Source organism: Motacilla alba, chromosome 2, assembly GCF_015832195.1.
Source record: "Motacilla alba alba isolate MOTALB_02 chromosome 2, Motacilla_alba_V1.0_pri, whole genome shotgun sequence".
In the NCBI taxonomy this organism is placed as follows: Eukaryota; Metazoa; Chordata; class Aves; order Passeriformes; family Motacillidae; genus Motacilla; species Motacilla alba.
Window position 1 is genome coordinate 43005915 of NC_052017.1, and position 24311 is coordinate 43030225.

Below are 24311 nucleotides of genomic sequence, written 5' to 3' on the forward strand. Positions count from 1 at the left end.
AGGAAAATCCCCGTAATAACTGGAGCACTGGGAGATGCTCAAATGTGCCCAGCTCTGGATGCTCTGAGCAGCTCCCACTGAAGTCAGACCCAGTGCAATGCAAAACACCTATAAGAGTCAGTGCTAAAATACATATATTTTATTATCATCCACTGGAAGAGAAAATCTAGGATTTGCCCTGGCTCCTTTAGCATGTAGCTAATGCCATCAGTCACCTCTTACTCCACAGAGTTCCCACTGTCTTCCTCCTTACAATGATGTAAAACATGCAGGGGAAGAGAAATCAAAAATTCACTAATACAAAAAACAGGAGACTGAACAAACACAAGATCAAAATAACCTTCCTAGGGATAAATGCAGACAACTCCCCTACTAGAAAGGAGTCTCAATGCCTTTTACTGGAAAAGCAGCAGAGATCTTTTTTTTTCCCACAAAATCAACCAAAGTCTGCTTCATTTACATTCACTGGATTTGTACCAGTCACAAAGCAGTCTGCCTCTCCCCCAGCAAGGCTAGCTCTCAGGCTGGCTACAGAGGGTGAGTGTTTGGTCTTGTTCATAAAATGACACCTTCTAAAACAGTGTGTTGGTTTAACAGAATGTATTTGATTTGGAACAGTGTAGAAGTTAGAGAGAAAACAAACTGGCTCATCTATCTGCTGAGACCCAGTAACACACACAATTGTCCTCTGATCCAGTCTTGTTTCCTTAAATATGCCTATCCAAAGCTTTCACTTGCAACTCAATACTGTCAAGCAAATGCATTAAATAGTCCCAATGATCCTCTTCTAAATCATGAAAATGACATATTTTCCCTTAAAAACATGAAAGAAAGTGGGTTTGCTCTTCATTTCATTTATATTTACAAAGCAATTAGAACTGATGTTCTACATCTCTTTCTCACCATTATAAAAGCTAAAAATATATTTAAAAAGCAAGAGAAATAAATGCCAGCAAAGTTCACATTGTTCTATACCATGATTCCTGGAGCTGATGATTTATAAGTAGGACTGAGTAATGTGAAACTCCAGCAAAATTCAGGCTTCCACAAGTAAATGATTTGCCTGCTGGTTTGGGTACTAGTTCTCAGAGTCTGCCTTGAGTCTGTGCTACTCTTGAGAGAATACCTGAGCATAGGCAGCTGTGAGAGCAGGGATTAAGCATTGATACATGGAAAAGCTCAGGACCATTTAATCTACTTCAAACACCACAGTGAGGAGTTACACACACCAAAAAAAACCCCCCTAAACCTACAATATACAAGCAGTTTGCAAATATAAGTGACACATAAGCCTAGTAAATCAGAGAAATGTAATTGAATCTCTCTAATCAAAAATTTCAAAGCTACTACCATGTGATACTTATTTGACTGCTTATCACTAAAAGCCATTACAATTTTCTTAGGCTTGTCATTTCAGTTTGCTGCTTGCACTAAGTGATATATCAAATGAAAGAAAGAAGAACAAAAGTATATTCACTATGAGGATATGTGTTTGCTGCTTTTTAAAAATTGGTTTTCCCAATTAGGTATTAGAGGGAAAATAAAAGTGTCTTAGCAAGAAACAAAGCTTTACTACATAGCTACTTATGAAAGAATTTTAAATAATTGGATATTCTGCTATACTTCAAAGAAAGACAAGCCTGGAACAAAATTAAACAATCCCAGCACTCTAAGGTGCAGCAGTAAAAATTCTGATATCAAATAAATCCAACTGACAACCTTCAGAACATGTTTGAGGCAAAATAATTCTTGAAATAATTAGACAATGCTGAACAACAAGATAGATGTATATTCTACTACATTAATCCTTCTCTTATTATCTGCACTTGCATAAAATACATTTGAAATTAAAATTACACTTCATCCACCCTGGAAAAGCACACTGTCTATCATCTAGAGGAGAATCACAGAATCGTTTACATTGAAAAGACCCCTAAGACCAAGTCCACCACTAATCCAAGTCCCTAAGCACCAAATCTACACATCTTTTAAGTATCTGCAAGGATGCTGAATCACTTTCCTGGGCAGCCTGTTCTGGTGCTTTGCAACACTTTTGGTGAAGAATTTTTCTCCTAATATCCATTCTAAACCTCCCCTAGTGCAACTTGAGGCCATTTCCTCTTGTGGTATGGCTCGTTGCTTGGGAATGAAGCAGCAAGTTGTGTTCCTCAGCTATACTCAATTACACCAGAGTATGTATATAAACACATGTAATGCTTGGAAGAGTTTATACATTTACAGATGTAACATATTGCAAACTGCTAATTTTCCTCAACAGATGGCTATAGTGGCTCTTCCTGCAGCATGAAAATGATTCTACAAGAGAAGCTGCTTCCTGCTCCTGATCCAAAGACAAGCACATCAATAAGAGCAGTGAGGGAGGACTTCCTGTTTACTGTTTAGTTATTGCATTTGCAATACAACCAGAGGTACACCTGCTTTAAGTTGGCTCAGTTTCCTAGCAGTGTGAGAAAAACTGAATTTATTGATTACACAGTTGAGCCCAAAACTGGGACAGGGCTTTAAAGTCAAGTTGCTCTGTCAGGTAGGGCAGGAGAAGAAGAAGAAAGGGAGCAATGGATAAAGCTGCAAGCAGTTGCTCTCTCACTTCATAGCTGCTCCCCCAACATGCTTGACCCCTCTCTCAGCACCAAGCAGATCTCCTATGTCCTCCCAGGACTTTTACAGACAAGGAGCAACCTACCCACCCTTAGGGGGTTTCTGGGTAATGAACACCTTTACCTGATGGCTGGAGCCAGTCCTGAGTTCATTCCCTTCGCCACAGAGGTTCAGGGACAGCACAATGGGGTTTGTACCAGTAGTTATGGTAGACCCTGAGCCTTTCCTGCCTTCTTGTCATTGACTCACTTTCTATTTTGTTTCCAAAATCTTTGATCAAATATTTGAAGAGTCACCCATGAGACTTAGGCCAAGCACACATTGCCACTGCCTCAGCTAAATCGGCAAGGGATACGATCACATTGCAGCTCCAACTGCAGGCACGAGAAAAGCCATGACAGCCAAATTATATTTCTGTGGAGAGTGTTAATTTCTTTCCTAGTTTAACTTCTGCTAGTTTATTCTGACTTTCCTCCAGGAAGCTATATCCTACTCCATATTGGCAGTGTTTTGTAATCACAGTACCACCACACCATGATAGACTCAGTCTCTGAATAAGCCAGTAGCTATTTTTGGTATCAAATTGATTCACAAAAGCATTGCAGCATGCCGTCAGCAAAAAGTCCTACCAGTGCCAAATGTACCGCTGGTGCCAGTGCCGTGCCATTCCTCTGCTGGCGTGTCCATGCTTCCCAGGATCTGTGCTCTACTGAGCTACCAAAGATGGGTCCTAACGCGTCAGGACACAGCGCAGCCTCACAGAGATCCTAACCTGGGCCCTGGAAGCAACAGAGCTTTGTCAGCAATGTTATAGGAGACCTACTTCCTTCTGACACAGTGCCAAGACTTTGGCTAAGTAACACTTTTAAAAACAAGCTCTAGAAACCCAAGCCACCAAGAATTTTAAAAAGTTTCTCTCCCTCAAGAATTCTTGAGGTGTGAGAAATATCTATATTGTCAACCAGTAATAAAGATGAGGAGAAGCAAGATACTTGGAATGTCTTTTATAAAACCTTGTCTGACATGAGGTTGTCCCTTAAGCACTTCTAAAAGGAACCTATGAGTATACAAAAGAGTTATGTCTTCCTTTTGAAATCTGCAAGTCCCCATCTGTCTTTGATAGCAAAAACTTACAACAAAAGGGCAAAATGAACAATTCAGCTCTTAAAAGTGATTACAGAGTTAAAGGCAGAGGGAAGGGGTTCTCAGTTCCTAAAATGATACGTACAAAAAAATAAACTCACATAGTCAATATTGATGGAAGTCCTACTGCCACACACAAAAAACACTGGAACACCTGCTGGTCTTGACATCACAGCCTGGTAGGAGAACATTTTATGAAATTTACATTAGGCAAGCAATACCCCTAAGATGTGGGCACATATTGCACAGGACTTCACCTACATTCATGAGTCTTTAAAGGCAATTTTATACAAAGTGCAATAAAGTCCATGAACCACCCACTGTTAACAGAGAGAAAGGAATGCCTATAAGCCAGCAGTGATGGCACTCAAGGGAGAGGAGACACAAGAGGCTGGTATCGAAGTCCCAGACAGATGTTTCCACTTCACAAACACAATTTGACTGTGGTCAAATTATCTAAGGCATAGCTATGTATTAATTGGGAGTTGAAAGCCATTTCCAGGCCTTCACTCCAAACCTGTGAAACTCTTAATTCCTTCCCTCACCTGCCCTCTGCTGAGTATGATTGCTCTTCAAACAGAAATTTATCTACTCTCTTACAATGTTTGTTGAATGACAGTTGCAAAGCATCAGGGACATAAGGAATCGTAAGGCAGTCACCATGATATTTCCTAAGAGCACAGAAGAGTAGAACTAGCCCCTCATCATGCCAAAAAGGATCACTGGGTCCCAAATATTCCTTGAGAGATGCCACACAACTTAGAATGTGTTAAAATATGATTGTTGCTCAGAGCACAAAGCAATGTCCTCCCTGTTCAAATATTTATATCTCTGTTAACTCTGAATGGATAGCCATTGGGCTCCTCTATACCTGCATATATTTAGAATTAGGAAAATGCATGTTGGCAGTAACCAAAATGCAACTGTACCTACAAACAGTATTCAAATCAATCTTCAGTGATACAAGGCATTTCCCATGCACAGTACAGAAGTAGAGGGTAACTCCAAAATGATGAGATCGAAAAGGCCTTCATAAGTATGGAAACCAAGATCTTCATTTTTGTTCCTCTTAACTAGAAGATTGTGCTTTTATTTTTTTTTCTCTAGTGTCAGCAACTACCTTAGGTAAAGGTGCTTGGAGAGGAAAAGAAGCAAAAACCCCACAGAAATTAATAATAGAGAACATGGGTTATAGCAAATGCATGTCCTCACAAATCAGCCCATCCAATGCATGTCCATCTAAATTTCAGTGACAGATGCCTTTATAATTTCTTTGTGGTATCAAATCCACCCTTGGATACCTGTGGAAAAGATGTAGTAAACATTTCTAAAACATTTTGTAAAGATATGCACTTTTATAAGAATTTTGCTGTTTCAGTCATAAGCATTACTTTCCAATTACAAAGATTACAGCAATTCAGATCTGACCCAGTGAATGATGGATGACACTCTTTATACTCTGGAGTCAACACGTAAATTTTACCTATAATTTCTGCCCTCTACAAAAATTGGGTTATACAATAATGAGGTGCTTGACTGCTGTTGCATTAAGTCTGTAATGAGACTGAATGCACAGTCACACCATTTAGTGTTTTAAATTGCTTCAACTTCAGAGTAAATACATCAACAAAGACCGAGCTGGGATATTAAGTGCAGAGCAGTACATCAAAATAGGATGTTAACTTGCTGATGTTACATGAAAATTATTTCCATATTTCACTAAAGAATTCTTCAAATGACTCACTTGTGTAATATGTTATTAAATGAAGCACATAGAGGCATCTTAAACATTAACTTAATTGAAGGTAGGAATAACACAGGAAAATATTTAATACTTGCTGTAGGAAAACGCCAGTTCTTCTCATGAGGTTTTTTACTACAAGCTAGAAAGCCTGACATCAATTAAATTTCCTGCCTGTGCTGGCTTTTAATTTTACCTTTTACAAGAACATGGGCATTTGACAACATGATAAGAAAACTGTTTCAGTCAAATGATTACTGCAGCATTTCTTATTTAGCTACTTACAATGTGAAATTTCAGCTAGCTTTTTCCATTCCTACCCTTTTTTAGCCTCCAAGCAGCCATGTTTTTTCCATCTATGGTAAGTAACCCATGATCATTTCAGACTTCTGCCAAGATTATGCTTTCAAGGGAAATAGGCTGCCCAAGAAAATTCTCAGAGCAGTTTGAATATACCTACACAATGTTTCCCAGTGATACCACAAAGGAGTTCTTTAAATCTGTCACTTCAACATCTGACAAGTGCTGCAGTCAAATTGCACTGGGTCTTCAGTACAGTTAACACAGGCCAGTTGTCTAGTAAGAGTAATTTAGGTTGAGAGGGATCTCTGGGAATTTCTATTTCCCATCCTTAGCTCAAAGCAGATCTTGTTCAGGTGAGCTCTGGCCATCTCCAACGATGAAGATCCCACTGCCTCTCTGGGCCTCTCTTCCAGCATTTGACCACCATCTCTGACAACAATTTATTGTTAGTTTTCCTTGGTACCGCTTATGCTGCTGCCAAACATCCTACCACTGCTCCTCCAAGAGAACCCTGGCTGCATCTTCTCAGATGACAGCATTAAGATCACATTCCCTTAGCCTTCTCCTTTTAACACTGAACAAAGCCAGGATCCTTCCAGGACCACCTTCACTGAGTTAGCTAGCGTGTCAGAAGGTCTGGTTAACTCAGTTAAAATAATTCAGGACTAAAAAGGAAAAAGATCACTGCAATTTCCTGCATGTTATGGGCAGAAGGGTGTAGAAGACAATAGTTCCATTAAGCAAGCAGCATATTCCAAGTGGGACCTGCATCCATAACTGGCTTTTCAGAAAGTCATTTGCAATGATAACTTAGGCTGGTCAAACTCTACCAACAAAAATGCAAGCTCTTGAACACCTCACTTACACACTGCCTACAGAGTAACTATTAATACAGAGACAAACATCTTTAATGGGGGTGTAGTTCTTCCCATACATTCCTTCAAGGGACACTTAAGAAAGGTTATACAAATTATTGCAAGTTTAGTCTGGTTGTTATAACAATGTGTCAGAGCAGAAAGGTGGCTTAATAGAATACAGTGATAAATAGGGAGGACTGTTTAAAACCTTATCTTTCACTCCTTGGCATTTTGAATTCCTGAATAAGTCCTTTCAGTCAGGGAATACATTTTGAACTTGGACAAATGGTATTTTGAGATTTTTTTTCCCCTCTCAGAATTTCGTTCAATCAAAGACTGTACTGAGAAAATTAAATATTAAAAGTTGCTTTTACTTCCTGACTGTTCAAAATGGATTCTAATTTCTGTTTGCCATGTTTTCAAATTAAAGTTTTAATTAAAATTGCTGTGCAATTTTAAGGGTACTAGCCTTTTTTGTTTCCTCAGCTTATCTATCTGCTGTCCAGTACAATTAGTATTTCTTATTATGTGAAATTTAGCAGTCTGCTAGAAAAATTTCTGTCTTAGCTTCAACCTGCTGTCCAAAATGAAAACACTTCATATCTGCCTATTACATTAAATTGTCTAGGAAAATTAAAAGTAGTTCGGCCACAAACTTATTGAAACAGACTCTGGTAAAGCCTCTTAGTCTGTTATCAATATAATGGGTTTCTTAATTGCCACAGATATAGCAGTTTTTAACTTTTCTGGATTTTGTGTTTTCTGTTGGATGCTTGTCCTTGCCTTTCCCCAGTATTTAAAGTGATAACCAAAGAGACAGCTCACAGAAGAAGCCTATTTTCTATTCCCTTATTTCCAATATTCCCATCTTCAGTTTCTTATCTTTAAAAATTGCTTCATGTTTTGTACTTTTCAAAACAATAGCTTCAAACGTTATCTTTAAAAATTGCTTCATGTTTTGTACTTTTCAAAACAATAGCCTCAAACTCCCCTAACACGAAGATAAAAACTCCAGGACATCAAAACCTAATTTAGTTGTCCGCATCTACAAAGAGAGAATACTATCCTTAGAATTAGACAGAGGATCACACAAAAGATTTCTGTCAAAGAAAAAGATAGGAAATGATACCTCAAAAACAGGTTTAAGTAAAAAAAAGAAAAAGTTCTGATTGGGCTTTGTTTAGTTTAGCAAAGGTTAAAGGCCACAAAATCATCTTTATAATCTGGCTGCATGAAAACTCAAAATATTTTGCTCAAATATCACTCCATTTCTCACCCATTACTCGGGCATTTCGATTTTTGCCAGGTATAAAATAATTTTATTTAAGCTGTGCCATTTGCAGTGATGTGTTTCAGGAAATGTTCACCCTTCATTTATAATGAGCTAAAGTCAGGGAACCCTTGGTATTGCCCCTCAAGCACCTACAGGCTGAAAACTCCTGAACTGACACAGTCCTAAGCACAGACCCAAGTAGGAGGAACTCATCCCTGTTCTGTCGCTCCAATGTCTTCTTCATTTACAGTAAAATACACACTAGTATGTACAAATACCAAGCAAATGTGTAAAACTGCATTGTATAGCTAACAGCCAGCAGTCAGCCAGCTTCCATGAGAGCAAACCCTACTCTTTACAGGAAGGAAGAAACCATTTCAATCTAGCCTGGCTTAGCCAGCTGTCTGACACGATCCTACCCAGAACTGAACAGGCAAGGACCTGTTAACCACTGTGTCAGCAAAATCAGGACCTGACATCAAGAGAAACCGAACACTTCTTTGCATTTGAATAATATAATGTGTTTTCTTCTAAGAGGGTGAAAGAGACTACCCAAACAGTAAGCCAATTGAAACTAAACCAAAGTAGAATGCCAAACTGCACCTCAGCTTCTCAACCACCAACCTCTGAGTCCAAGGACCTGACATTTCCAAACAGCAAATAACTCAAAGACCACACTTTTCCTCACTTTTCCTACCTTTTAATAAGGATGGAGTGGTCCTGCTTCTGTCCTGGTCTGATGGAAGACTGGGCTGAGAAAACCACTGATGGATGCTACACTTTGTTATATATCATTCTAGTCTCTGCCCTTTCTAGCTGTAAACTTTCTGCTTTATTTTCCTTCACCACTCATCTCAAATTTCCCACACAGCTGTCACTCAAGGTCAAACCACACAGAGACAGGCAAATCCCTCAGATAATTAAGCTTTGGCTTCATATAGCACTATGACTATCAGAATTCAAACATTTGGGCAAAGCAATTTATGGTGGAAAGGGTGTGGAAAACAGGAGAGACATATTAGCTGGTGGATTGTTGCGCTATGAAACCACTAGCCCTCACTTGTGCCTGTCCAGTTCATTCCTACCACTGCTCAGATAAGCTCACAAATGCCCATATCCCCCTGTCTGATTAGAGGCAGACCACAAATATGCCTGTAAATACCAGTGACCCAGAGAGAGGAAGCAGCACCTCTGGCCAGCCGTTTCCCTGCTGATCATGGGGAGTCAAGACAGGCATCTGTCCTACAACCCACATTTTAAAATAAGGGTAAAATATCAAGTGGAAGGCAAATTCTACACTGTCCTTCACGCAGTCTGTGCTTACCCAAACAACCTGCAGGATTTCCTATACTCTTCCACCTTAGATGAGCAAAATTTTAGGTACAAATTACTGCACTGGATCCTACTTCACTAATTCAAATTCAAAACACAGTCCCCACACAAAGTAATGAAGCTCACTTATCAACCTGTTGCCTGAGGGACTCAGAGATAACCTCCAAGTAATCACAAGATAGGGAATGACCCTGTCTATTCAAAAACAGGATAGTCTTTACAAGCCGCAACAGGAAAGACTAAAGCCAGTTTCCCCTTTTTACCTCAAAATAAAAGATCCAAACCAAAACCACATACAACTCCTGTCTTCAGAGAGCATATGACATCTAAATGCACAGTTGCTGTGACTGAACAAGGTCCTGTGAAATTGAAGAGGAGCTATTCTTTTTCCAGTAGCCAATGTTTTTCCCAAGGGTAACATTTGGAATACTCATTTTATCCTCTACTGCCAACACAGCAGCTGTATCCAGATACTCTTTGGTAAAAAAAGATGTATTTGGCACAATAGCTCATCTTGCCAATTATCAAAAGGGACCAACTGCTTTCCTTTTGGGGTGAAAGTGAGGTTGGAGTAGCTGGGACATTCACAGCCACACTGACCAGAGTCAAAATCCTTGTCACCTCCAGAGCAAAAGCTTAGATCTGATCCAGGCAGTATTTTTCCAAAGGTATATTGTGCTAGAAAAGCACAAACCACCCAAAATGCACCTTTTAATCCCTGTAGACCAGTTATTCTATAGTATTTAGTAGGATTATTGACACTGTGGCAAGAGCATGGTCAAAGAGGACCGCAAAAGCCATGAGAGAGGTAAGAAAAGGAAACAGATCACTAGAGATTGGTTATGAATATGGCAAGGTTTTACTGTTCCCAGCACATCTCTACTGGGAGCTCAGACATGTAGCATGGAGGATTGAAGCTCTTGAGAAGCCAGAAGCCAGTGTTCCCCCTCAAGAAAACACAGTAAGCAATGGTTTCTCATTAAACCCTTTTAGAAAGAGTCTGCCTCTGACTTTCCTTTTCTATTTAATTTTCTTTGCCAAACTTAGCACAGTTCTTCTGTCCCAGTTCCAACTTGGCCAGCTTCCCAACCTTTTTTGACAGCGCTGCAATGTCACTCCTACTGCCAGCTATGGACAGCAGAGTCTGCTGGTCCAGAATGACTTACTAGAAGAGAGGTGGAATGAAGAGAACACATACACAGTATGGCCCTAATGTCACTGTGATATTTTATGAAAATCTTGTCACTAGGATTTTCTCCTGAGAAGCTGAGAGGCCTCAGGAAAGAAATGTAAACAACAACTATCTGATGGCTGTGGAATGTGGTCTGGAGATGGTTTACCAACAGGAGCATCTTTGATTGGTCTCACATGATTTGTTTCTACTTGATGACCAATCATTGGTCCAGCTGTGTCGAGGCTCTGAGCTTTTGTTATCATTCCATTCTATTCCTTTCTAGCCTTCTGATGAATCCTTTCGATTCTTTTAGTATAGTTTTAGTATAGCATTTTTAATATAATATATCATAATACAATAAATTAGCCTTCTGAAAAAATGGAGTCAAGATTCTCATCTCTTCCCTCATCCTGGGACCCCTCGAACACAACCACAGTCCTAATGTTCTCTCTCTCTCTCTCTCCAATACAAATGAGAAGGTAGATCTGGACTGCTGAGTCCTGTAAATTTTCCTGGACAAAGTCTGCATCTGCTCCAAAAAGGAGGGTGATTACTACAGATGACCATAATTATACCAGGCCCACCTGTCTTCACTCAAAAAAAAAAAGAAGAAATGTCTCCATATTTTCCCTGAAGAGCAGGAAGTAATAGAACCTTAAAACAGGTATTTTCTGTGCCAGTCTAAGAGAAAACTCTCTTTCCGTGAGGTTTTGGCCATATAAGGTAAAACCAGAAATAAGAAATAACACCCACTGGCTGGTCACAAGTAAAAATGTAAATCAATGTTTATGGAAGAATGTTGTTTGCTGCTTAAATTTTGTTGAACAGCAAATACACTGAGCACATTATCACTTTCTTCATGGATATTCTGCAAACACAGGGAGAGACACCACAAAAGCATCCACTCAAAACTATTTGCTTAGTTAATATAATTTTATGGCTATGGAAGAGAATTTCTTCAATGTTTCTGCAGGATTCTAGTGCCTCTCCAAAACAGAGTTTTTCCTCCTATATCAAGGTGTTCTGGTGATTTACGTGAGAGCCTTATCCCCAGCAGATGTGCTGTGCTGCTTTGGGCTGGGATTAAGCTAATTTTCCTCACATGGTGCTATGTTTTGTTTTGCAAAAATGGTGTTTGATAATACCAGAGAAGTTTTTTTTATATTGCTGAGCAGGGCTTACACAGAGGCAAGGCCTTTTCTGCTCCTCACACCACCCCACCAGCAAATGGGCTGGGATATACATGGAGCTGGGAGGGAACACAGCCAGGAGAGCTGACCTCCACTGACCAGAGGGATATCCCAAACCATACGGCATCATACTCAGCATATAAAGCAGAGGCAAGAAGAAGGAAGGCGAAGGCATTTGGAGTGATGGGATTCATTTTCCCAAGCAACCATTACATGTAATGAAGCCTTGCATTCCGGGAGATGGCTGAACGCCTGCCTGCCCATGGCAAATGGATTTCTTATTTTGCTTTGCTTGTGTGCGCAGCTTTCACTTTACCCATTAAACTGTCTTCATCTCAAACCATGAGTTTTACTCACTTCTACTCTTCCAATTTTCTCTCCCATCCCACTGGGGTGAGCAGCTGTGTAACGCTTAGCTGCCAGCTGGGGTTAAACCACGACAGCTGCTGCACACCGGGAACGCAGATCAGACCCTTACAGTGAGTTTGGAACATATATATGGAAGCAGTAAGCACATGTCAGAGGAAAGACTCTCCTGAAGCAACTGTTTTTAAAATGCTCAGAATAACTTCATGCTTCTTTTTACACCAATAATGTTTTAATTAAACTACAAAGATTTCCAAGATCTCTCAAGTGATATCCTAAGGCTTAAGTATTGTGAATCTTCCATCACAATTACACACAGCTTATACTACTTACCAAATGCTTTGTTCCTTGCAATTCCCTTGATTATAAAAGGAATTGATTTTTTTTACCTAATTTTAGATCCTTTACATCACTTTAAATTGCATTACTAGATTGGAACATAAATCCTTATTGTTTATGGGGCTTTTTCATCTAAGGAAAAGTCTAATAATTGCATCAAAGAACAATGAAGTATCCAAATATTTAAAAAAGAAAGAACCTATGAGATTTTAAAATAAAATATTTAATATAAAACTTTGCTTTATATTACCTAATGTCTGAAAAAAAATGCAAGCAAAAAAGCTTCTGAAACTAGGGGAGCTGTGCTGAAATCCTTTTTTTATGTGTCTTTCTATCAATGAAGTCACTGAAAAAGGAAAAAATTCAAGTCCAAATTTTGTCTGAATTTGAAGCCCACTCTAAACTCTACTTAAGACAACGTAAAGATGTCATTCACATCACAGGCTGAGGAGTCCCTGTGTTCTCTTGCTTTTGCAGCATTTGACCTTTCCTACAGGCAAGTTAAGGAGTAAGTCACCCACAAGCTCATTTGCTCTCAAAAAAGTGGTAGAATTGCCACCAAATATGGCAAAGACTTTCCTGTTGCAACAGGAAACTGTCACAGAAACACATATGAACACTTCATAAAAACCAGTGTCATAACACACAAACTAGAAGGCTCAATTAAGTAATTAATACAGCATATTTTGTTCTGGCATTTCCTGACCCTCAAGGGCTTGGCTTTGCTTTCCAAAGCAGGGAGCTACCACATGAAATATGCCAGAGTTATTCAGAAAGCCAACCATAAGCAGACAATCCATCCAACAAACACTTGGTGGTACAAAACACAGGCATCAACAAGACAGAGTGGTTTTTATCACCCAGATACCTCCTGCTCATGGTGAAGTGGAGCCTCACAGCAGCAATGGACTTTCCTGTCTGCTATAGGCCACAGCAAAGTAAAGGCTGTGCCAAAACACATTCCATGGCAGTGGGGTCTGTACCAAGGAGCTTTGCCCATCCACTCTCAGTTCCTGTTGGGAGAGCAGTTACTCCCAGGCAATGGCTGCTGGCACAGGCATACAGTACTCAGACCTGTGCAGCAAATATAATTAATGCAAAAGCTCTTCTGCCAGAAAGCACAGCAAGAGCAACAGAGGTGATAGGAGGCTAGCATTTCATTAGCAAAGGGTTTGTTCATTGGTAACACTGCTATGAATTATAGATGAAGAGCTACACAAAGAAAAAAAAGAAAAGAAGAAACCTCAGGTCCTATTCCAGCCTGTAGCACAGCTATACACTGCTCATTTATGCATCCTTCCTGTTTGCTGCCTACCTTGTCTCCTTTCTACTCATTCTACTCTTAGCTCAGTTTCCATTTCTGCTCTTTATTTGAGCTAACATCACCAATCTTCTACCAAATTTCCTTTTTCAAGTAGCTTCCAGTCTCGAGTGCTTCTCAACTCACTCTGCTCTCTCTCCCACAACAGTTCTTTTGTTTTGGTTTGGGGTTTTTTTGTTTCTTTTTTGGCGTGGGGTTTTGGGAGGAAGGAGAACAACACAAGGCTTTCAAAAATAAACCCTCCCTTGTCTTTTGCTCCTGTCACCCAAATCATCTTGATCAGGAGGCTCCTTATCATCATCCACCCAACCCTTTAGAACTCTATTTCATGAATCTGAGCTCAGACCTCATCCTTACCACAGAACCAATCTCTTCTCTGTTCTCACCTACACATCCAAGCTCTTTCCAAATGCAGTCAAAATGTTGCCTAGCCCTTCCAACTCCCTTGCCTAGTGTACAGATCCCCTTTTCCCAGAAGTTAATGTGTTAGTTTCTCTTCTCAAACACAGCTCTCACTCTTTTTTGCCAAAAAAAGACAAACTAATTGGTAACAACAGACAAGGAGAAAACTGAGGAACTCAACTTTTATTTGTCTAAGTCTTCACTGGCAGTCTGTTCCTGTATCTCTAACATAGATGGCCTGCAAGGCAGGGATTGAGGGAGCAAAGAGCCTCCCACTCTCAGAGGAGATCAGGTTTGTGGCCACCTGAGGAATCTGAACAGACATAAGTCTGTGGGAGCTGAAAGATGCACCCCAGAGTCCTGAGGGAACTGGTTGATGTAGCTGCCAAGCCACGCGCCATGATATTTGAAAAGTCATGGCAATCAGATGAAGTCCCAGATGACTGGAAAAAGAGAAACATTGTACTCATCTTTAAAAAGGGTAGAAAGGAGGATCTTGAGACCTATCAGCCTCACTTTCTTCCTGGGAAGATCTTGGAACAGATCCTCCTAGGAGCTGTGCTAAGGCACAGGGAGAACAGGGAGCTGATTCAGGACAGCAGCACGGCCTCACCAAGGAAAAGTCCTGCCTGACCAACCCAGTGGCCTCCTGTGATGGGGTGACTACAGCAGTGGACAAGGAAAAGATCCACGGACATCAGCTGTGTGGAGTACTGCAAGGCTTTTGTTAGGGTTCCCCAAACATCCTTCTCTCTAATTTGGAGAGATACAGATTTGATTGATGGACTGTTTTTGGATGAGGACTTGGCCAGATGGTCATATCCAGACAGTAGTGACCATAGCTCAATGTCCAGATGGAAATGAGTGACAAATGGTGTTCCTCTGGGGTTGCAATTTGGACAGAGGCATTCAGAGGACTGGAACACCTCTCCTGTGAAAAAAGGCTGAGGAAATTCCCTCACCTACAACACAGAGAACCTACTCTTGTTCAAAGACAAGACCATTGTATTTTATTTTAAAGGTATAAAAATGTCCCTTTCTTGGAACCTTACTTCAGCAATGTTTGGTCTTTCCTTTGCAGTTAGGAATAAAAAAAATTTTATGCTGGAATTTGTAAGTCAGTAAGTAACTCTGAATGGAGTAATGCACTGTGAAGTGTCAGAAGAACTTAATAATAACTTTTGTGTATCTTAACTGTAAAGTGATGCAAAACAGTGTCCCAGCTTCATTAATATATTAGGTGCTGAAGTCAGTATTGTGAAACCTTCAGCAAGGCAAGCATAAATGTTTTCTGAAGAAAACAAATTAAGTTTTACCATGAGATTACGCCTTTATTAAGAGAGGCATTTGTCTCTCCCACCCAATACATCAGAAGAAAACCAACTCCTCGGAGCTTATCAGTGCTTTAATTCTTTAAAATAACATTTATACTTGCTTTCACTATCCGCCAAGATGAACTTCTGCTGGCATTACTGACTGAAATAATTTCATGTGACTCATCAATTTGCACAGGTTTGTAAAGGTTCTCCATATTCTGAAGAAATGAACCTCTAAATTCAATGCTCATGTCTTTCTCTGGGTTTTCTAAATTACTCATTTATCCACAAAAACAGAAGGTTGCATGTCTAGAATTATGTATAAACATAGAAACAGAGGACTGGAAAAAAGTCACTTGCCCATGTTTGCTTATTTTGCTGGGAAAACTTAACACTTGCATGAAGTGAGAAAGCTGTTAAGATACTATTTTTCCCATCCTAAACTAAAAGTCCAAACCATACACATTCACAAAAAAACAAACAAACAAAACAAGAAAAATAAACCAACCAAAAAATAACTTGGTAAATAACTTGACCTACTCAGTCAAGCAATCACATTCTATAAGACCACAGGATCACCTAATGCTGGAATTGTCCCAAGTTTCTGTAATGGCACCTGGCAGCTCAATCAGTACCACTCAGTCCAGTTCACACACTTATCTACTGATAAGCAGCAAATGATCAATCAGTCCCAGTGGGACACACATCAGATCAAATGATGGTGATAAAAGCTATCTGAAACCTTCACAATCACAGCAAATCTCAATAAATCTTTTTAGTGTTAAGGCATTTGACAGTTTGGCTTCTTTATAAAGGTAAAGGGGAGCCGCTCATCCAAATAGTTCCGTCATGAAGGTTTGGCCCTGGCAACATCCTCCCTGTTAAAGAGCTGGCCAGGAGGACAGACATCTTAATCCTTCACAAATATTCAATGAGCTGTAATATTCGTTCTCAAAGATGTATTGCAGCATCCTTCAAAGAGCCTGTGACAAGAGGAGATTTAAAAGAAAACCGTGATTTGTTTGTTAGATGCTGTGTTATTTTTCCCCCTTAATATCACATTTCAGCCATTGCATTCATCAATAAACTTAGCAGGACGCTGCCTGACATTTTAAAATATGCAATCAATTATGAAAAGTCATGCTGTTTGAGAAAAATTTTTCCCATAGTGAAAATAAGTATTTAGTGACTCTCCAAGCTTTTAAACTAATCTTTTTATCCACATAATAATGTCCGGGGGCATAATAGTCTCCAGAGGCCCCAGGCCATTGTGTTAGTCATAGTGGAGTAAGTCTATAGAAAAAAAATAATTGCCTTGACCTTATATAAAGTTTTCTGATGGAAACATCTGAAATACAGCTCTGCAGCCACAAGTATTTGTTTGCACCCTTTTTACAGTGGCTGAAGGACAAGTGGGATTCTGGCATCTGCTCTCAAGTCCACTCCTATCTAACTGCTAACCCACAGAGCTTGCTTAGACTACCAAGGCCAGTCTCTTCACACAAATCAAAGAAAGCACATCCTTGGACAATCTGGATCCCCTTCCTAATGCCTGTGACTTTTACAGTAAGAGAAGATGAGTTATTTTTTTTTAATTATGTGCAAAGAGCAGTAAAAAAAATCATGGTTACAAGTGTAGCCCTGCACCCAGGTGCAACCATGCTTGCTCTGTCTTATTTCAAAAGATTAGCTGTTTTATATGTGAAAGTGTTGGCAGCTCCTTTCATCTGAAGTGAAAGGAGCCTTACCAGCACTTCTGTGACCAGGTTTAAACATTTATGCAAATAAGTCTTGCTTAGAAGAGCCTAATTCCAATCTCCTTATTGCTCACCTAAGGCATTTGTTGCACTTGATAGGCTGTGAAGAAGAACAGCCACATTGATCCCAAGATTGTGGGATTGAAACTAGTGGGAACTGTTATAAAATTTTAATATATGCCATCTTCCAGACAAAAGGAGACTCCAGGGAGAGCTGACCTTTGAGTGAAGAAACCGTGATAACACGTCAACAGTGGGGTTACATCTTCAATATAAAAACGAATGACAAAATTAGGGAGATTGCACTACAGTTGTACTGTCTAGAAACAAGGTTTCTGCTAGGCTTAAGTGAATTCGTGGGTTATATAAATTGAAATATGAAAAAAAATAAAGACAAAAAAATGCTGATGGAGTTGCCATTGATTTCAAGCAAAGCTGTGCCAAACAACAGTTCATAGTTGATGCAAGTGTTATCTCATCTTAACTTCTGACTATACACCCACAGTATTGACACTGTTTTTAGCAGTCCTCCTTCAACTTGTACCTTTCCATTCACACTCATTATTATTATTATTACGAGGGAGGAAAAAGCAACTGCCTGCTCAAAATAAGCAGTATATTCCCCACGAACAGAATCTCATGGAAAACAAAGCTATTTGAAATTAAATTTAAAAAAATATTGGCCAGTGGAAAAAAGGTGAAGAGTCAGTTAAAACTTCAAGGGAGTTCAGGAGGTCATCTAGTCAGACCCAAAGGATGGAATATTTAAAAAACCTAGAAACCTAGTTTTAAAAATTCAGAATAATTTTGCAGGTGAAATACTCTGTAGCTGATGGCATGCTTTTTTTTTTTTTTAATATTTGCCTTTAAAAACATGCTTAGAAAATTGCTCCTTTCAAACTGATCCTGTTCTACCCCAATTGCTCTGTTCAGGAAACCTTTGGCAACATTGTTCATCATTTCCCACCATCTCTTGATTATGGGGCTCTACCCAGCCTTACATCCCCTTATTTTATTATCAGCCTTAATTTCTTCCACAACAAATTTCAATCTCTCCTGCATTTGACAGTAGGAAAGGTATTTAAAAAACCCAAACAAACCAAAACAAATAAAACCCCAACAAAACCTCCAACAAAGCAAACAAAATCAAGCAAATGTCATGATCCTCAAAAGCATTTTTCAAGAAGATATTCAGTGTCTTCAGAGAAACAGCAATCAAGAAATGGGTCTGCTTTGGAATGATCAGTAGTTCCTTTCATATTAAGAATATTTCTTATCTCGCTGCTCTGCAGAATATGTTCAACAGCACTGCACAGTACTCCCAATGGTTTTTATTAAAAATTCAGACTATAATATGACAAGTTTATTGATTCTTTTTCTGGTGTTTGAATTTCCTAGGACCATGTCTGGCACCCACCAAGGAGGAGCTGACAACTGACCTCCAGTAATAAGGGAATTACACAAGCATATGTAAAGCAAAGGTTGTGACCACCATATATTTAATTTAATACTGTCATGGAAAATACTTAATGCATTAGACCTACAAATAACAATAACTGGAATACTCAGCCCTTTGCTACACACATCACATGAAGACAACATTAGTGAGAAAAGTGCTTTCACTGTAGTCAAGCTTAGACACATTCCTGAAAAAGCAGTGGAAAGAGAATATGTATGTTTACACACAGCTTTAGAGTAAAGCCATGTATTTCCCTGTTTTTACCAGCTTTGCACTTGCTGTCATGAGATGACAATGATCCTACACAAAGTCTGCACAGCAGAGATACTTCTGTCTTTGCACTGTGTGGAACCATTTGCAGAGGTTTCCTATTTACTTTCCTGATTGATTATTCAGTCACATATGTCTGTACCAAATGAGAGTTTTTAAAAGCACACAAAGCCTAATTATTGTCCTTGGCTGAATAATTTAACTAGGATGGCTATAATGTTCTTCTGGCTATTTACATCCAAGAAGGACTGCTGGACAACCAGCAAACCCCAAATACTGTGCACATAAAAGCATTTTCAGGAAGGATGATGGTATTAATTTTCAGGACCCAATACTCCTCCCGTTCTGCCAGCTCTCTCCTGCCAGACCTCACAGTGAAAATTGAGAAAATCAAGTCTTTGACAATCAAAAATCAAGCCAAGACAAAGACAAGATAACTCTTTATCCCACAATGGGCATCGGGAAGATTATTTCAGCCAGCTCTGTTTCAGGTACTCTAGAGAGGGATGTGACTTGTGTGTTCATGCTGAGAATGAGCAAGAACTAGGGCTTAGGCAGGCTTAAATAGAAATATTAATATAGATGTTTTAGTCATTAAATTCTTGTTAAAAATTATTACTTTAATGGATTGATCTATCAAGACCACAGAGCTAGGACTGTACACCCCACAACAGGTTTAAGTAGAGCTCCTCCATGTTTTGTGTGTTCTTTTGTTGAGGGGTTGCTAAAAGGATTTTTTGGATTCAGCAACACAAAACAATCTCCTGGTATAATTAATTTCATTTTCCCTTTCTGATCTGGGATGTCTGGAAGTTCTAGACTATTTTAAGCCTTCCAGAACAGGTACAGTCCCCCAAAAGAATGGCAGTCTTCAAGATGAAACAATTCTAAGGAGCCAGGGAGACAAACTGTGTCACTTGCAATTGTTCACATTTGTCCTCCAAGTTAAACAAGAAATAACTTCTATTAGAGGATGTCAAAATTACAGTTAAGATACGTTGCTCCTGTACCTGCCTCTTACCTCCTCTTAGGGTCAGCATGAGGTGCACTGATGAATACCTCAATGCTGGTGGAAGTTTGATGCAATCAGCTTCAGGTGACTGCTATTTTTTTTTTTATTTCTCTAATTAAGGACAAAACTAACTAAAGAGTTCGGGACAGCCCCAAACTATTAGGTGCCTAGCTTCTCACTAACTGCTGGTGGATTTTTGTTGTTGTTGTTCTCTACTCTGTGCACTATACCATGCTTGTTTGATTCTGGCAGTCAAACTGCAGACATTATTTTAGTTTCTACCTGTTGTTTTCTCACATGACACTTTTGCCATCTATCTTTCTTTATAAAAATATTCAAATTGAACTCCAGGAGCCCTATTTTTCCCAGCTAAAAGTAGATTTTATCTCAACAGGAATAGTGACACAGCATGTAAAGCCATATAGGAGTGTAGCTGTAAAAGGTTTTTCATTACTTTTTTTTTTCTGTTCTTTTTCTTCCTCCTCAAGAAATACTGCAAGCAGATTGTAAAGTGGCAGCAATTCAGAATGCTTATTTAAATAATTTCTTAAAATTCCTAATTGTTTCATAATTTCATTTTTCTATACACGAAATATGTTATAAAGAGTCTCTAAGTTTTTAAGTAGAAGATCTCTTGGCAAAACATCTCAACTTCATAGTATATCAAAAAAGGAAAATATTGAACTAATGTTATAAAACTATTATGAACAGCTAAGCATACCCAGTAAACCCAAGCCTTACTGTGTTTGCTTCAATAGGGAGAATATGTAACCTTTAGATGTACTTACTATGGACGCAATGACTTCATTGTCATTTTAAATTGTATCATAATTTCTGTCTTTTTAAAAGTTTGTCCTTTGACTCAATGGCTCACTTCTAAATGTCAGAGATTCTGATGCAGAGTAACAAACTTCTTGTACACAGGGCCCTATTCTGTCCTTAAGGCAAGAGCTGGGTGCTGGATCAGCACTTCAAGTGGCTTTCTTTTACAGGGGAGGATAGTAATTGCATGTTGAGTGTTACATTTGTTATACTGCACTCCCCTTGTTGAATAATATCTGGATTTTGGTGTAATTAACGCATCGCCTAGTTTTTCACAGGCTAAATCAGAGTTTCGCAGCTCTTGGGAGAAAATGAAGCAGCTGAATGAGAAGCTTGGTACATGGCACTGCTTAGGTATTAGACTAAGATCTGATGTAACAAGGATATATAAGAAACTAGAAAAAGACTTCTACAATGATTAATTTTCTCATCTCTGGCAGCCATAGAAACAGATCCGAGAGCCTGTATTTCTAGTTACTGTGTCTAGAGAAAATTGGATAAGATGATGGGAAAACAGACCTCTCCTATAGACTACTAGTTTGTAAAGAGGAAAGAGATTTTTGGATACATGTAAATGTATGTATGTATCTCTTTCCTCCTTGTTTTCTGGATGCTTTACTTCAGAGGGGTTTCTGCAGCTTCTCCTTTTGTTTTGCTGGTTACAGAAAGTCAAGTGTGCCTACCTGAGAGCCAGCATTTTGTTTACAGGTCCATGCCACACAGGCTATGGGAAAGATAGAAGTGCAAAAGAAATCTCTGTCAAAGGTTTCCAAAGCATTGTGAAAACAAATGTGTTTAAATCAGGTCTTCTTGAGGGTGTGTTGTGGTGAGGGTGGGGAAGGGCACCAACTACTTGTTCACAGGGTTATCTGTGGCAGTAGTGTCCCATTTTAGACTTTTCCTGACCTGAATATGTCATCTGTAAGAAAAGGCTCTTTAAAAGAGCATGGAGTCCAAAGAATGTTTTTCCCAGCCGCCCCGTACATTATTTAATTCTCCTTTACATTAATGGACATAAGTAAAATACAAACAGTATGCAAACTGTAGTAGCTGAATTAACATTATGACTGGTGGGTGTTTTAAAAAGAAAAAGCAGTTTTAGGAAGGGCTGTTTTTAATTTTTGAGATTATGGTTTGCCAGTTTTGGTGAGTATCCTAGACCCGTCAGATGCTGTTCATGAATCAGAAATGGAGATGGGAGAGCTGTTAAAAGGTCTAATTCTAAAAGACAGAATACATGCAAGATGAATTTTTAATGACAAGGCAGAGCTCTGCTTCAGGTCACTGATGCTTACATGAAGGCTCATCAGTGTTGTGCACTGGAGGGAATTTGCTGGTGCCAGGAGCTCCCCGTGCATTTGTGCAAGAGGCTGCAGCAGGGAGCACGTGTGTTGGCTGTCAGCAGGCAGAGCTGGGCACACAGCTGCCCCCAGGGCTTTTCACTGGGGGTATGTGGGACAGCCAGTGGCACACAGGGAGGTGCTGCAATGCGGGGCACGTAAAGAACTGCGGTTCAGCAATCCTGCAGTGAAACACGGTAACTCATGAAGTGTAGGGCTTTGCTATTTATTTTTTAAAAACCCAAACCAACTAAATAAATGGCAGAAATTACTCCTTCAAGTCTGAAAAATGTCCATGTTTCCTCACAATTATTTCAGTCTGCCTTCATCCCTGGTTTTTGCTTTGACCTATGGTCCAGCAGGTCCGCGTTCAGCTGTAGAGGTGGGTGCAAAAAGATCAGTGGTTACCCCTTGATGACTCTGTCAGCATGGAACATAAATGCCCACTGCATGTCCAAAACCCCTTCCTGAGCTCTGTTCAGTATTTGAATAGCACTCTCTGAATGCCTCAAGTGCTGGTATCACATCTCTTCTCATTTAAGGCATATTTAGATAATGATAATGGAATATTATGTGACTAGTCCAGTAAATGTTGTTACTAATGCACTGTTCCTAATACTATGGAATCGCACTGCCTCTAGAACAACAATGGGGAGAATTGCTTCTAATTCCCACAGTGACATGATTGGCAATGTGGTCCTTGCTTGAATTGATCTTTTTTTTTGGCTCTGGTAATGCAGTGACTACTTTGCAGTTTTTTTTATCAGGGCATCTTGAACAGAAACTGGAAATGTGAAGTGGGCGATGTGAAAATGGGGGTCTGAAAATACTGGTGTGAATACTTGAAAATGGTAGAGCAGAAGGAAGTTCCAAGAAAGTCCTGGTTTTGACCCTGTTTCCCTCCACAAGAGATGCCAGTGTACCTCTGAAGTGCTCATAGATGGGCATCCCAGCACACACAGTCCTTTTAAAGGCAAACAAGAACATTATCCTTGCTATTCAATCTATGTGCTTGCTTTCGCAGTTCAAGTTCAGGCACCTCTAACTCGCTCATGCAAGTCCTTTTGATTAGTTAATTTATTGCCCTTATTGAATGTCATTCTGAAATTAAAAGGCTGGTGCATGAAAGCCTCAACACAGGACCTTTGCAGGGCCTATTTGTTGAGCAGCCAGTCCTTTTAATCAAGTTACTGAATTGCTCTGTTCCATCAGGCATGGTCTGGTCTCCTAAGCCTCAAGGAATTTGGATGCAGGAAGAGGTAAATGTTAAACCTATTCTAATTTAATGATCTATATTCAGAAAAGGGTAAAATTGCTATTTAGCTAAGTAGATAATGAGAAACCAATTTTTAAAGGAATTACTAGGTCTGGAAATATGCATTGGGAATTTTTCATGGCAAATTGAAGTATTAAAGTAATGCACCTCTCAGGGATTTGACTTATATGGCTGATTTTACAGCTCTGCATTACTCTGTAGAATGGGGCAGAGTGCTGCACAAAAGTCATCCTGGGAAGTTTATTTGTGGCACTATATAAGACAGCACTCCCAGCCCAATAGACTCTGCAATACAGAGTCTGTGCACCCTTCTGAAGGGGAACATCTTGTTTGGTACTGTGAAGAATGGAAAAATTAATCCTGAAACTCCTAAATTATATATAGAATGTATGTCCCCCCAGGACACTAGGATAAAAAAAAAAATCCATGAATATAATGCACACAAAAGACTGCAATACACTATAAGGTCTCTGAGACTCCACTCGTGTTCACACCCTTTCATAGACACATACTGAAAACTGACTGGATAACAGCTCACTGTGGCTAAAGTTATTGCTGTCATACAATACTGGGTGGGAAATACCCCTTGATTGAGATGTCAAGTGGTAAACTTATATATGGTCTCCAAAATGGAAGATCCAAAATTAAGAACCATCTTTCCAACATGTCACTTAAAGGATGTGTTTTATCCCTCACCACGGGTTTTAATCATCAGGGCGATTAAAAAAACATGACAACAACAAAAAAAGCCTCAAACAGAAACCACCAATAGGATAGGGTGATTAGATGAAGCTCTGTTGGGCAGACTAAATTTGAGTTTCTCAAATCCTGTTCCATTAACTTATCATTCTCACTTCTTGCTCTAATTTAATCTTTTTTATAATATATTTCATATATAGAAAAATAAAAGTATGAAACAACTAGGAATTGTATGAAATTATTTGAAATAAACATTTCAAATAGCTGCTGCTTTACCATGTAGTAAAGTATTGATTTATA

At 39.3% G+C, this 24311-nt stretch overlaps 1 protein-coding gene across 3 annotated transcripts in view; it reads right to left on the reverse strand.

Annotated features, from left to right (window-relative positions):
- The window catches only part of CPNE4 (copine 4), a 229561-nt gene that overhangs the window by 185078 nt on the left and 20172 nt on the right, over positions 1–24311 (reverse strand). Inside the window, exons 2-3 of one of the 3 annotated variants that reach the window (XM_038128000.1) lie at positions 3864–3938; positions 3249–3398 (exon numbers count right to left, since the gene is read on the reverse strand). The exons of 1 other annotated variant lie outside the window; for it this stretch is intronic. In XM_038128000.1, coding sequence (XP_037983928.1) covers positions 3249–3306 — 58 coding nt within the window. In that variant the 5' untranslated portion in view covers positions 3307–3398; positions 3864–3938. The remainder of the gene's footprint in view (positions 1–3248; positions 3399–3863; positions 3939–24311) is intronic. One more of the 3 variants, XM_038127999.1, reaches the window with a different exon arrangement.